Source organism: Oncorhynchus masou, unplaced genomic scaffold (assembly GCF_036934945.1).
Source record: "Oncorhynchus masou masou isolate Uvic2021 unplaced genomic scaffold, UVic_Omas_1.1 unplaced_scaffold_899, whole genome shotgun sequence".
NCBI classification, from domain to species: Eukaryota; Metazoa; Chordata; class Actinopteri; order Salmoniformes; family Salmonidae; genus Oncorhynchus; species Oncorhynchus masou.
Window position 1 is genome coordinate 130,874 of NW_027015460.1, and position 14,768 is coordinate 145,641.

The window sequence follows — 14,768 nt, forward strand, 5'->3', positions numbered from 1 at the left end:
GATTGCTGTTTGATTTGAGAAAGGTGCTCCTCCCTCGCAGTTTTCGCCGGATGATGTGACAGGACATTGCCCGGTTCAACCCGGGCCAGTGTAATATAATTTTCTCAATGTGAATAAACGTTTGGGCGGATGACAAAAGGTTGCCCATATCCTCAGATTTTGTTACACTTTGAAGTCCACTCATTGCAATTTCTAGACTAACTGAAATTCATTGTTTTAGACCAGCTTACAAGTTATTTATGGCTAGGGGTATTTCAATATAGGAATTTGTTCAAAAGGTAATTGCGAATAATAATTGATAACACAATTGAAAAATCATACCTTTAATACAGTAAAAACCATAGCCTACACACATTGTACCTCACTTAGAAAGACGAGTCGCCATCTTGGCGAAACAGCAACAAAATAAACAGTCGGTGGTTGTATTTAATTAACGTTTTATTAAAAAGCATGGATTTCAACAAACAAAGACAGGCACGCAACAACAAGATTCACTCCGAACACTCTCGTCTACACTCAACCTTGCGGATGTGGTATCGTGGAGGTGGTGAGGCTTCGGGAGATGAGATAACACTGGTTACAACATGACAACACATCAGAAGGGTGCACTGCATGCAGGTCGTCATAATTTAATATCATGCATTTATCAGCAGTACCACCTGGGTGCGGTAGAGGGCAGTGTATACCCGGGGAGTTTTGTCGGTCCGACACCTTCACCTGTGGTATCGTTTTTGGCACCATCTGTGGTTATTAAGGTCGACGAGCCCTAGTTTACCTGTGAAATTCATAGGCCTAAATGAGAAATCAAATGAAAGTATATTTATATGTGACAAATTATTATCATTTTATCATCCAGTGAATTGATCGCAAAAAAAGTTGATTGTTTTTATCCTTCCTCTTTCAACGCATTCTGGGGCGACAAATATTTTACGTGGATTTAATTTTAAAAAATATATATATTTCAATAAGCGATAATCAAACTACTGTTACATTTCAATTGAAGGTTTTACTGCCACAATGCCACCAAATTGATAGTTGCTTGATTGTGTGACGTATGGTTGTGTCCCTGTCACACGTAACAGGTTGTTAAACCGGAGTTTAGCCGAGCTGTCATTGGTTGATAAATCCGTCCTCGCGCTTTCTGGCCCCTCTCACGCAATCACTGACGCGCGGCCAACGGAATCGGCTCCGGTCCCAGCCCCGGGTATACCGTTATACCTGTGTGATCACTTTTTTTTCATGAACATTTCATACCTGGATTTTCTTCTTTAGGTCCGCGTATCGACTGACGGTAGACATGACAATTAGGACGCTGAGAGATTATGGTCAGCACTACCGACCACGGATGGCATGCCTAAAACATGTAGGTTACCTACCAGTACGTTTACGTCATTTATCAGTACTTTTAAATGTTTTGAGAAAAAGTTAATAGACTTAAGATGAACTAAATGTTCACATCATGTCGATTGATTTTAGGTGTGCTGGTGATAGCCTACTTGTTGATAGATTATTATAGTTTACAGTAAATTCACGAGGAGCCCCAAGATTGTTGTTTCAATTTCCCCTTTCATGACTTAAAAAAAACGAATCAATTGGTTTGTAAAAGAGTATTGTAAAATGTTATTTATTTACAAGAGGTTCTAATTTGGTGGATTTGTCCGCTCATAATCCTGTTCCCATCCAATTACGAATGGAAATGGAACAACTGGGAAGTCATCACGACTTTCAATGTGTTAATCTGCATAGCGTCATCAAAGGATGCTACTAGACTCACGTTATTGTTTCATACCCTGTAGGCTACTGTATATTTATTTTGTTTACAGGGAAGAGATTGTAAACCTCTCAGAGATCCAATCTAACCTCTAAACAAGGCTTTCTTATACTTGCGGGTCATGACTCAAAGTGGGCCCTGGGTAATGTGGAGAGGTGGGTAGTGAGTTATGAGAATACATCTATAATCACACACTATTTCTTCTTGATTCGGGTCGTTGTTGGACCATTTGTGTCACAGGAGGACGGTCAATTTCTTATTTGGGTCTCGAGCTAAAAAAGTTTAAGAACCCCTGCTCTAAACCAATTAGCTGCTTGGACAGCAGGGGGAAATGGCTCTGAGCCAATCAGGTCCTCCACATCTCAGAGGTCAGAGGTATCATACAGAACACATCACTATGACCTTTGACCTGATAGGACTGTTTTCTTCCATTTCGTTGAAACAAACCAAAGTGTATTTTGATTCTGGGTGTCTGTTCCCCCCCCCCCCCAACCTGCTCCAGGTGGAGGTGTTTGTGGTTGAGATGCAGGATCCTAAGAGTGGGGTGAAGGGTGCCGACCAGAAACTCAATGTAACCATTATCCCACACGTCATCAACGGTGAGTCACGGCACCAGATGGTTGCCCCACTGAGAGACATATCTCCTGTATGACAAGGTTTTGCCCTAGATCCTTTTCCTAGTGGAGTGAAATATGGCCACTGTAGCCATGTAGCAGGGCTGAAACAACCCAAACATTCAGCTGAAGCCAATAGAAAGCTAGGTAGCGGTGCTGCCCAGTAGGGGAAACGGTAGGGAAACACCTCCCATCAATGCTACATTGTTGTTATTTAAAAAAAGAAAAAGAAAAACAGAATTCTGGGAAGTTGTGGGTAGTTATTGGACAAGCTAAGATTCTCGAGCTGCAGCAGACTGTTTTGTAGACCGCCTGCTAGGCTTGCTACTGAAGGTTATATAAGACAGCTGTCAATTGGATCAGATCTGTGTGGGGGCTTTGTGCTCCCAAGCTGCCCTCTAATCCCGGGCTAAGACCAGGGCCAGAGGGGAAAGGTCAGACTTACATCCCAAATGGCACAGTGCACTGTGTAGACTTATGGGTGTGGTCTAAACTAGAGCACTAATAGAGGGAATAATGTAGCAACATGGTCCTTCCTTCCCTTCATCTCCAGCCCTCCTGTTCATCCCAAATAGCACCCTATTCCCTACATAGTGCACTGTGTAGACTTATGGGTGTGGTCTAAACTAGAGCACTAATAGAGGGAATAATGTAGCAACATGGTCCTTCCTTCCCTTCATCTCCAGCCCTCCTGTTCATCCCAAATAGCACCCTATTCCCTACATAGTGCACTGTGTAGACTTATGGGTGTGGTCTAAACTAGAGCACTATAGAGGGAATAATGTAGCAACATGGTCCTTCCTTCCCTTCATCTCCAGCCCTCCTGTTCATCCCAAATAGCACCCTATTCCCTACATAGTGCACTGTGTAGACTTATGGGCCCTGGTCCAAACTATATAAGAAATAGGGTTCCGTTTGGGCGAACAGGAGGGCTGGAGATGAAGGGAAGGAAGGACCATGTTGCTACATTATTCCCTCTATTGTGCTCTAGTTTAGACCACACCCATAAGTCTACACAGTGTACTATGTAGGGAATAGGGTGCTATTTGGGATGAACAGGAGGGCTGGAGATGAAGGGAAGGAAGGACCATGTTGCTACATTATTCCCTCTATTAGTGCTCTAGTTTAGACCACACCCATAAGTCTACACAGTGCACTATGTAGGGAATAGGGTGCTATTTGGGATGAACAGGAGGGCTGGAGATGAAGGGAAGGAAGGACCATGTTGCTACATTATTCCCTCTATTAGTGCTCTAGTTTAGACCACACCCATAAGTCTACACAGTGCACTATGTAGGGAATAGGGTGCTATTTGGGATGAACAGGAGGGCTGGAGATGAAGGGAAGGAAGGACCATGTTGCTACATTATTCCCTCTATTGTGCTCTAGTTTAGACCACACCCATAAGTCTACACAGTGTACTATGTAGGGAATAGGGTGCTATTTGGGATGAACAGGAGGGCTGGAGATGAAGGGAAGGAAGGACCATGTTGCTACATTATTCCCTCTATTAGTGCTCTAGTTTAGACCACACCCATAAGTCTACACAGTGCACTATGTAGGGAATAGGGTGCTATTTGGGATGAACAGGAGGGCTGGAGATGAAGGGAAGGAAGGACCATGTTGCTACATTATTCCCTCTATTAGTGCTCTAGTTTAGACCACACCCATAAGTCTACACAGTGTACTATGTAGGGAATAGGGTGCTATTTGGGATGAACAGGAGGGCTGGAGATGAAGGGAAGGAAGGACCATGTGACAGACAGGAAATTGTCATCACAGTCATGGTACTTCCTGCTTCAGTGCTGGTTGTTATTGTGATTTGTAGTTTTTCATGACAAACAGACAGATATATATATACTGATCAATCTAATCACAAGTTAAAGCGATACGGAATAAACTCCCACACATTGTTATCAAGTGATGGATTCTGCACTGTGTCTGAGCCAGGTAGTACCTTCAACAGGTAGTCTGTGTGTAGACCAGGCCTGTGAGAGTCAGGTAGTACCTTCAACAGGTAGTCTGTGTGTAGACCAGGCAGGTGAGAGCCAGGTAGTACCTTCAACAGGTAGTCTGTGTGTAGACCAGGCAGGTGAGAGCCAGGTAGTACCTTCAACAGGTAGTCTGTGTGTAGACCAGGCCTGTGAGAGTCAGGTAGTACCTTCAACAGGTAGTCTGTGTGTAGACCAGGCAGGTGAGAGCCAGGTAGTACCTTCAACAGGTAGTCTGTGTGTAGACCAGGCCTGTGAGAGCCAGGTAGTACCTTCAACAGGTAGTCTGTGTGTAGACCAGGCAGGTGAGAGCCAGGTAGTACCTTCAACAGGTAGTCTGTGTGTAGACCAGGCCTGTGAGAGTCAGGTAGTACCTTCAACAGGTAGTCTGTGTGTAGACCAGGCCTGTGAGAGCCAGGTAGTACCTTCAACAGGTAGTCTGTGTGTAGACCAGGCCTGTGAGAGTCAGGTAGTACCTTCAACAGGTAGTCTGTGTGTAGACCAGGCCTGTGAGAGCCAGGTAGTACCTTCAACAGGTAGTCTGTGTGTAGACCAGGCCTGTGAGAGTCAGGTAGTACCTTCAACAGGTAGTCTGTGTGTAGACCAGGCATGTGAGAGTCAGGTAGTACCTTCAACAGGTAGTCTGTGTGTAGACCAGGCCTGTGAGAGCCAGGTAGTACCTTCAACAGGTAGTCTGTGTGTAGACCAGGCCTGTGAGAGTCAGGTAGTACCTTCAACAGGTAGTATGTGTGTAGACCAGGCCTGTGAGAGCCAGGTAGTACCTTCAACAGGTAGTCTGTGTGTAGACCAGGCCTGTGAGAGTCAGGTAGTACCTTCAACAGGTAGTCTGTGTGTAGACCAGGCCTGTGAGAGTCAGGTAGTACCTTCAACAGGTAGTCTGTGTGTAGACCAGGCCTGTGAGAGCCAGGTAGTACCTTCAACAGGTAGTCTGTGTGTAGACCAGGCCTGTGAGAGTCAGGTAGTACCTTCAACAGGTAGTCTGTGTGTAGACCAGGCCTGTGAGAGCCAGGTAGTACCTTCAACAGGTAGTCTGTGTGTAGACCAGGCCTGTGAGAGTCAGGTAGTACCTTCAACAGGTAGTCTGTGTGTAGACCAGGCCTGTGAGAGCCAGGTAGTACCTTCAACAGGTAGTCTGTGTGTAGACCAGGCCTGTGAGAGCCAGGTAGTACCTTCAACAGGTAGTCTGTGTGTAGACCAGGCCTGTGAGAGGCAGGTAGTACCTTCAACAGGTAGTCTGTGTGTAGACCAGGCCTGTGAGAGCCAGGTAGTACCTTCAACAGGTAGTCTGTGTGTAGACCAGGCCTGTGAGAGCCAGGTAGTACCTTCAACAGGTAGTCTGTGTGTAGACCAGGCCTGTGAGAGTCAGGTAGTACCTTCAACAGGTAGTCTGTGTGTAGACCAGGCCTGTGAGAGTCAGGTAGTACCTTCAACAGGTAGTCTGTGTGTAGACCAGGCCTGTGAGAGTCAGGTAGTACCTTCAACAGGTAGTCTGTGTGTAGACCAGGCCTGTGAGAGCCAGGTAGTACCTTCAACAGGTAGTCTGTGTGTAGACCAGGCCTGTGAGAGCCAGGTAGTACCTTCAACAGGTAGTCTGTGTGTAGACCAGGCCTGTGAGAGCCAGGTAGTACCTTCAACAGGTAGTCTGTGTGTAGACCAGGCCTGTGAGAGCCAGGTAGTACCTTCAACAGGTAGTCTGTGTGTAGACCAGGCCTGTGAGAGCCAGGTAGTACCTTCAACAGGTAGTCTGTGTGTAGACCAGGCCTGTGAGAGCCAGGTAGTACCTTCAACAGGTAGTCTGTGTGTAGACCAGGCCTGTGAGAGCCAGGTAGTACCTTCAACAGGTAGTCTGTGTGTAGACCAGGCCTGTGAGAGCCAGGTAGTACCTTCAACAGGTAGTCTGTGTGTAGACCAGGCCTGTGAGAGTCAGGTCAACAGGTAGTCTAGTACCTTCAACAGGTAGTCTGTGTGTAGACCAGGCAGGTGAGAGCCAGGTAGTACCTTCAACAGGTAGTCTGTGTGTAGACCAGGCCTGTGAGAGTCAGGTAGTACCTTCAACAGGTAGTCTGTGTGTAGACCAGGCCTGTGAGAGTCAGGTAGTACCTTCAACAGGTAGTCTGTGTGTAGACCAGGCCTGTGAGAGTCAGGTAGTACCTTCAACAGGTAGTCTGTGTGTAGACCAGGCCTGTGAGAGCCAGGTAGTACCTTCAACAGGTAGTCTGTGTGTAGACCAGGCCTGTGAGAGCCAGGGAGTACCTTCAACAGGTAGTCTGTGTGTAGACCAGGCCTGTGAGAGTCAGGTAGTACCTTCAACAGGTAGTCTGTGTGTAGACCAGGCCTGTGAGAGCCAGGTAGTACCTTCAACAGGTAGTCTGTGTGTAGACCAGGCCTGTGAGAGCCAGGTAGTACCTTCAACAGGTAGTCTGTGTGTAGACCAGGCCTGTGAGAGAGAGCCAGGTAGTACCTTCAACAGGTAGTCTGTGTGTAGACCAGGCCTGTGAGAGTCAGGTAGTACCTTCAACAGGTAGTCTGTGTGTAGACCAGGCCTGTGAGAGCCAGGTAGTACCTTCAACAGGTAGTCTGTGTGTAGACCAGGCCTGTGAGAGCCAGGTAGTACCTTCAACAGGTATTCTGTGTGTAGACCAGGCCTGTGAGAGTCAGGTAGTACCTTCAACAGGTAGTCTGTGTGTAGACCAGGCCTGTGAGAGCCAGGTAGTACCTTCAACAGGTAGTCTGTGTGTAGACCAGGCCTGTGAGAGTCAGGTAGTACCTTCAGCAGGTAGTCTGTGTGTAGACCAGGCAGGTGAGAGCCAGGTAGTACCTTCAACAGGTAGTCTGTGTGTAGACCAGGCCTGTGAGAGCCAGGTAGTACCTTCAACAGGTAGTCTGTGTGTAGACCAGGCCTGTGAGAGCCAGGTAGTACCTTCAGCAGGTAGTCTGTGTGTAGACCAGGCCTGTGAGAGTCAGGTAGTACCTTCAACAGGTAGTCTGTGTGTAGACCAGGCCTATGAGAGCCAGGTAGTACCTTCAACAGGTAGTCTGTGTGTAGACCAGGCCTGTGAGAGCCAGGTAGTACCTTCAACAGGTAGTCTGTGTGTAGACCAGGCCTGTGAGAGCCAGGTAGTACCTTCAACAGGTAGTCTGTGTGTAGACCAGGCCTGTGAGAGCCAGGTAGTACCTTCAACAGGTAGTCTGTGTGTAGACCAGGCCTGTGAGAGCCAGGTAGTACCTTCAGCAGGTAGTCTGTGTGTAGACCAGGCAGGTGAGAGCCAGGTAGTACCTTCAACAGGTAGTCTGTGTGTAGACCAGGCCTGTGAGAGCCAGGTAGTACCTTCAACAGGTAGTCTGTGTGTAGACCAGGCCTGTGAGAGCCAGGTAGTACCTTCAACAGGTAGTCTGTGTGTAGACCAGGCCTGTGAGAGCCAGGTAGTACCTTCAACAGGTAGTCTGTGTGTAGACCAGGCCTGTGAGAGCCAGGTAGTACCTTCAACAGGTAGTCTGTGTGTAGACCAGGCCTGTGAGAGCCAGGTAGTACCTTCAACAGGTAGTCTGTGTGTAGACCAGGCCAGTGAGAGTCAGGTAGTACCTTCAACAGGTAGTCTGTGTGTAGACCAGGCCTGTGAGAGTCAGGTAGTACCTTCAACAGGTAGTCTGTGTGTAGACCAGGCCTGTGAGAGTCAGGTAGTACCTTCAACAGGTAGTCTGTGTGTAGACCAGGCCTATGAGAGCCAGGTAGTACCTTCAACAGGTAGTCTGTGTGTAGACCAGGCCTGTGAGAGCCAGGTAGTACCTTCAACAGGTAGTCTGTGTGTAGACCAGGCCTGTGAGAGCCAGGTAGTACCTTCAACAGGTAGTCTGTGTGTAGACCAGGCAGGTGAGAGCCAGGTAGTACCTTCAACAGGTAGTCTGTGTGTAGACCAGGCCTGTGAGAGCCAGGTAGTACCTTCAACAGGTAGTCTGTGTGTAGACCAGGCCTGTGAGAGTCAGGTAGTACCTTCAACAGGTAGTCTGTGTGTAGACCAGGCAGGTGAGAGCCAGGTAGTACCTTCAACAGGTAGTCTGTGTGTAGACCAGGCCTGTGAGAGTCAGGTAGTACCTTCAACAGGTAGTCTGTGTGTAGACCAGGCCTGTGAGAGTCAGGTAGTACCTTCAACAGGTAGTCTGTGTGTAGACCAGGCCTGTGAGAGCCAGGTAGTACCTTCAACAGGTAGTCTGTGTGTAGACCAGGCCTGTGAGAGCCAGGTAGTACCTTCAACAGGTAGTCTGTGTGTAGACCAGGCCTGTGAGAGCCAGGTAGTACCTTCAACAGGTAGTCTGTGTGTAGACCAGGCCTGTGAGAGCCAGGTAGTACCTTCAACAGGTAGTCTGTGTGTAGACCAGGCCTGTGAGAGCCAGGTAGTACCTTCAACAGGTAGTCTGTGTGTAGACCAGGCCTGTGAGAGCCAGGTAGTACCTTCAACAGGTAGTCTGTGTGTAGACCAGGCCTGTGAGAGTCAGGTAGTACCTTCAACAGGTAGTCTGTGTGTAGACCAGGCCTGTGAGAGCCAGGTAGTACCTTCAACAGGTAGTCTGTGTGTAGACCAGGCCTGTGAGAGCCAGGTAGTACCTTCAACAGGTAGTCTGTGTGTAGACCAGGCCAGTGAGAGTCAGGTAGTACCTTCAACAGGTAGTCTGTGTGTAGACCAGGCCTGTGAGAGTCAGGTAGTACCTTCAACAGGTAGTCTGTGTGTAGACCAGGCCTGTGAGAGTCAGGTAGTACCTTCAACAGGTAGTCTGTGTGTAGACCAGGCCTATGAGAGCCAGGTAGTACCTTCAACAGGTAGTCTGTGTGTAGACCAGGCCTGTGAGAGCCAGGTAGTACCTTCAACAGGTAGTCTGTGTGTAGACCAGGCCTGTGAGAGCCAGGTAGTACCTTCAACAGGTAGTCTGTGTGTAGACCAGGCAGGTGAGAGCCAGGTAGTACCTTCAACAGGTAGTCTGTGTGTAGACCAGGCCTGTGAGAGCCAGGTAGTACCTTCAACAGGTAGTCTGTGTGTAGACCAGGCCTGTGAGAGTCAGGTAGTACCTTCAACAGGTAGTCTGTGTGTAGACCAGGCAGGTGAGAGCCAGGTAGTACCTTCAACAGGTAGTCTGTGTGTAGACCAGGCCTGTGAGAGTCAGGTAGTACCTTCAACAGGTAGTCTGTGTGTAGACCAGGCCTGTGAGAGTCAGGTAGTACCTTCAACAGGTAGTCTGTGTGTAGACCAGGCCTGTGAGAGCCAGGTAGTACCTTCAACAGGTAGTCTGTGTGTAGACCAGGCAGGTGAGAGCCAGGTAGTACCTTCAACAGGTAGTCTGTGTGTAGACCAGGCCTGTGAGAGCCAGGTAGTACCTTCAACAGGTAGTCTGTGTGTAGACCAGGCCTGTGAGAGCCAGGTAGTACCTTCAGCAGGTAGTCTGTGTGTAGACCAGGCAGGTGAGAGCCAGGTAGTACCTTCAACAGGTAGTCTGTGTGTAGACCAGGCCTGTGAGAGCCAGGTAGTACCTTCAACAGGTAGTCTGTGTGTAGACCAGGCCTGTGAGAGTCAGTTAGTACCTTCAACAGGTAGTCTGTGTGTAGACCAGGCCTGTGAGAGTCAGGTAGTACCTTCAACAGGTAGTCTGTGTGTAGACCAGGCCTGTGAGAGTCAGGTAGTACCTTCAACAGGTAGTCTGTGTGTAGACCAGGCAGGTGAGAGCCAGGTAGTACCTTCAACAGGTAGTCTGTGTGTAGACCAGGCAGGTGAGAGCCAGGTAGTACCTTCAACAGGTAGTCTGTGTGTAGACCAGGCCTGTGAGAGCCAGGTAGTACCTTCAACAGGTAGTCTGTGTGTAGACCAGGCCTGTGAGAGCCAGGTAGTACCTTCAGCAGGTAGTCTGTGTGTAGACCAGGCAGGTGAGAGCCAGGTAGTACCTTCAACAGGTAGTCTGTGTGTAGACCAGGCCTGTGAGAGCCAGGTAGTACCTTCAACAGGTAGTCTGTGTGTAGACCAGGCCTGTGAGAGCCAGGTAGTACCTTCAACAGGTAGTCTGTGTGTAGACCAGGCCTGTGAGAGCCAGGTAGTACCTTCAACAGGTAGTCTGTGTGTAGACCAGGCCTGTGAGAGCCAGGTAGTACCTTCAACAGGTAGTCTGTGTGTAGACCAGGCCTGTGAGAGCCAGGTAGTACCTTCAACAGGTAGTCTGTGTGTAGACCAGGCCAGTGAGAGTCAGGTAGTACCTTCAACAGGTAGTCTGTGTGTAGACCAGGCCTGTGAGAGTCAGGTAGTACCTTCAACAGGTAGTCTGTGTGTAGACCAGGCCTGTGAGAGTCAGGTAGTACCTTCAACAGGTAGTCTGTGTGTAGACCAGGCCTATGAGAGCCAGGTAGTACCTTCAACAGGTAGTCTGTGTGTAGACCAGGCCTGTGAGAGCCAGGTAGTACCTTCAACAGGTAGTCTGTGTGTAGACCAGGCCTGTGAGAGCCAGGTAGTACCTTCAACAGGTAGTCTGTGTGTAGACCAGGCAGGTGAGAGCCAGGTAGTACCTTCAACAGGTAGTCTGTGTGTAGACCAGGCCTGTGAGAGCCAGGTAGTACCTTCAACAGGTAGTCTGTGTGTAGACCAGGCCTGTGAGAGTCAGGTAGTACCTTCAACAGGTAGTCTGTGTGTAGACCAGGCAGGTGAGAGCCAGGTAGTACCTTCAACAGGTAGTCTGTGTGTAGACCAGGCCTGTGAGAGTCAGGTAGTACCTTCAACAGGTAGTCTGTGTGTAGACCAGGCCTGTGAGAGTCAGGTAGTACCTTCAACAGGTAGTCTGTGTGTAGACCAGGCCTGTGAGAGCCAGGTAGTACCTTCAACAGGTAGTCTGTGTGTAGACCAGGCAGGTGAGAGCCAGGTAGTACCTTCAACAGGTAGTCTGTGTGTAGACCAGGCCTGTGAGAGCCAGGTAGTACCTTCAACAGGTAGTCTGTGTGTAGACCAGGCCTGTGAGAGCCAGGTAGTACCTTCAGCAGGTAGTCTGTGTGTAGACCAGGCAGGTGAGAGCCAGGTAGTACCTTCAACAGGTAGTCTGTGTGTAGACCAGGCCTGTGAGAGCCAGGTAGTACCTTCAACAGGTAGTCTGTGTGTAGACCAGGCCTGTGAGAGCCAGGTAGTACCTTCAACAGGTAGTCTGTGTGTAGACCAGGCCTGTGAGAGCCAGGTAGTACCTTCAACAGGTAGTCTGTGTGTAGACCAGGCCTGTGAGAGCCAGGTAGTACCTTCAACAGGTAGTCTGTGTGTAGACCAGGCCTGTGAGAGCCAGGTAGTACCTTCAACAGGTAGTCTGTGTGTAGACCAGGCCTGTGAGAGCCAGGTAGTACCTTCAACAGGTAGTCTGTGTGTAGACCAGGCCTGTGAGAGTCAGGTAGTACCTTCAACAGGTAGTCTGTGTGTAGACCAGGCCTGTGAGAGCCAGGTAGTACCTTCAACAGGTAGTCTGTGTGTAGACCAGACCTGTGAGAGCCAGGTAGTACCTTCAACAGGTAGTCTGTGTGTAGACCAGGCCTGTGAGTGTCAGGTAGTACCTTCAACAGGTAGTCTGTGTGTAGACCAGGCCTGTGAGAGCCAGGTAGTACCTTCAACAGGTAGTCTGTGTGTAGACCAGGCCTGTGAGAGCCAGCCCACTGATGTCATGCTGGGAATATCAATATTGACTTGTCATCCATCACACAGGGCAGGACATTCTAGCATGGATTGTCACCAAAATGAAGGTCACCACAGAAGGTAAGCAACTGGATTCTATGAATGGATTCTGCTGGGTAATTATATCAATTACTCCAACACAATAAAGCTATTTTTTAAATGTAATTACTCCTTCATTAGCATGTTATTATGCAAGCAAGTCACTTCTAGTTAAAGGCTATAAACTAAGGTATAACCAAGAGCTTTGATAATATATAAACTCTCACCCCCTTCTCCTCCTCCTCTCTTCCTTCTCCCTCCACCCTCCACCAGAGGCCCAGGCGTTTGGGACCATGCTGGTGGCCTACGGGTACATCTACCCCCTCCAGAACCACAGGAAGTTGGTCCTGGTCCCCGACAGCACCCTCTACCGCTTCCAGGTACCTGCCTGTAACTACCTGTGTCTATCTACCTGTAACTACCTGTAACTACCTGTGTCTATCTACCTGTAACTACCTGTGTCTATCTCCCTGTATCTCCCTGTGTCTATCTCCCTGTATCTCCCTGTAACTACCTGTGTCTATCTACCTGTATCTCCCTGTAACTACCTGTGTCTATCTACCTGTAACTACCTGTGTCTATCTCCCTGTATCTCCCTGTGTCTATCTCCCTGTATCTCCCTGTAACTACCTGTGTCTATCTACCTGTAACTACCTGTAACTACCTGTGTCTATCTACCTGTAACTACCTGTGTCTATCTACCTGTAACTACCTGTGTCTATCTCCCTGTATCTCCCTGTAACTACCTGTGTCTATCTACCTGTATCTCCCTGTAACTACCTGTGTCTATCTACCTGTAACTACCTGTAACTACCTGTGTCTATCTACCTGTAACTACCTGTGTCTATCTACCTGTATCTACCTGTAACTACCTGTAACTACCTGTGTCTATCTACCTGTAACTACCTGTGTCTATCTACCTGTAACTACCTGTAACTACCTGTGTCTATCTACCTGTAACTACCTGTGTCTATTTACCTGTATCTCCCTGTATCTACCTGGGTCTATCTCCCTGTAACTACCTGTAACTACCTGTGTCTATCTACCTGTATCTCCCTGTAACTACCTGTGTCTATCTACCTGTATCTCCCTGTAACTACCTGTGTCTATCTACCTGTATCTCACTGTAACTACCTGTGTCTATCTACCTGTATCTCCCTGTAACTACCTGTAACTACCTGTAACTACCTGTGTCTATCTACCTGTAACTACCTGTAACTACCTGTGTCTATCTACCTGTAACTACCTGTAACTACCTGTGTCTATCTACCTGTAACTACCTGTAACTACCTGTGTATATCTACCTGTAACTACCTGTGTCTATCTACCTGTATCTCCCTGTAACTACCTGTAATCACCTGTGTCTATTTACCTGTATCTCCCTGTATCTACCTGGGTCTATCTCCCTGTAACTACCTGTAACTACCTGTGTCTATCTCCCTGTATCTCCCTGTGTCTATCTACCTGTATCTCCCTGTAACTACCTGTAATCACCTGTGTCTATCTACCTGTATCTCCCTGTAACTACCTGTGTCTATCTACCTGTAACTACCTGTAACTACCTGTGTCTATCTCCCTGTAACTACCTGTGTCTATCTACCTGTATCTCCCTGTAACTACCTGTGTCTATCTCCCTGTAACTACATGTGTCTATCTCCCTGTATCTCCCTGTAACTACCTGTGTCTATCTCCCTGTAACTACCTGTGTCTATCTACCTGTATATCCCTGTAACTACCTGTGTCTATCTACCTGTAACTACCTGTGTCTATCTACCTGTATCTCCCTGTAACTACCTGTGTCTATCTACCTGTAACTACCTGTGTCTATCTACCTGTATCTCCCTGTAACTACCTGTGTCTATCTACCTGTATCTCCCTGTAACTACCTGTGTCTATCTACCTGTAACTACCTGTGTCTATTTCCCTGTATCTCCCTGGAACTACCTGTGTCAGAGGCAGAGCAAATGACTAATCTTCTTGTCACTGTCTGTCCCAACCTTTCCGCAGACCCCTTATTTCTGGCCCGTGCAGAAGTGGCCCGCTGAGGACATAGACTATGGTGGGTTTATCTTCTGTAGTGGCCCGCTGAGGACATAGACTATGGTGGGTTTATCTTCTGTAGTGGCCCGCTGAGGACAGACTATGGTGGGTTTATCTTCTGTAGTGGCCCCTCTGAGGGCATAGACTATGGTGGGTTTATCTTCTGTAGTGGCCCCTCTGAGGACATAGACTATGGTGGGTTTATCTTCTGTAGTGGCCCGCTGAGGACATAGACTATGGTGGGTTTATCTTCTGTAGTGGCCCCTCTGAGGGCATAGACTATGGTGGGTTTATCTTCTGTAGTGGCCCGCTGAGGGCATAGACTATGGTGGGTTTATCTTCTGTAGTGGCCCTCTGAGGACATAGACTATGGTGGGTTTATCTTCTGTAGTGGCCCGCTGAGGACAGACTATGGTGGGTTTATCTTCTGTAGTGGCCCCTCTGAGGACATAGACTATGGTGGGTTTATCTTCTGTAGTGGCCCGCTGAGGGCATAGACTATGGTGGGTTTATCTTCTGTAGTGGCCCTCTGAGGACAGACTATGGTGGGTTTATCTTCTGTAGTGGCCCCTCTGAGGACAGACTATGGTGGGTTTATCTTCTGTAGTGGCCC

At 48.4% G+C, this 14,768-nt stretch overlaps 1 protein-coding gene across 2 annotated transcripts in view; it reads left to right on the forward strand.

Annotated features, from left to right (window-relative positions):
* The first annotated feature begins 1,151 nt into the window (after positions 1–1,151).
* The window catches only part of LOC135538056 (regulator of G-protein signaling 9-like), a 54,708-nt gene continuing 41,091 nt past the window's right edge, over positions 1,152–14,768 (forward strand). For both annotated transcript variants that reach the window (XM_064964049.1, XM_064964050.1), the window contains exons 1-5: positions 1,152–1,363; positions 2,274–2,370; positions 12,107–12,157; positions 12,389–12,495; positions 14,123–14,174. In XM_064964049.1, coding sequence (XP_064820121.1) covers positions 1,298–1,363; positions 2,274–2,370; positions 12,107–12,157; positions 12,389–12,495; positions 14,123–14,174 — 373 coding nt within the window. In that variant the 5' untranslated portion in view covers positions 1,152–1,297. The remainder of the gene's footprint in view (positions 1,364–2,273; positions 2,371–12,106; positions 12,158–12,388; positions 12,496–14,122; positions 14,175–14,768) is intronic.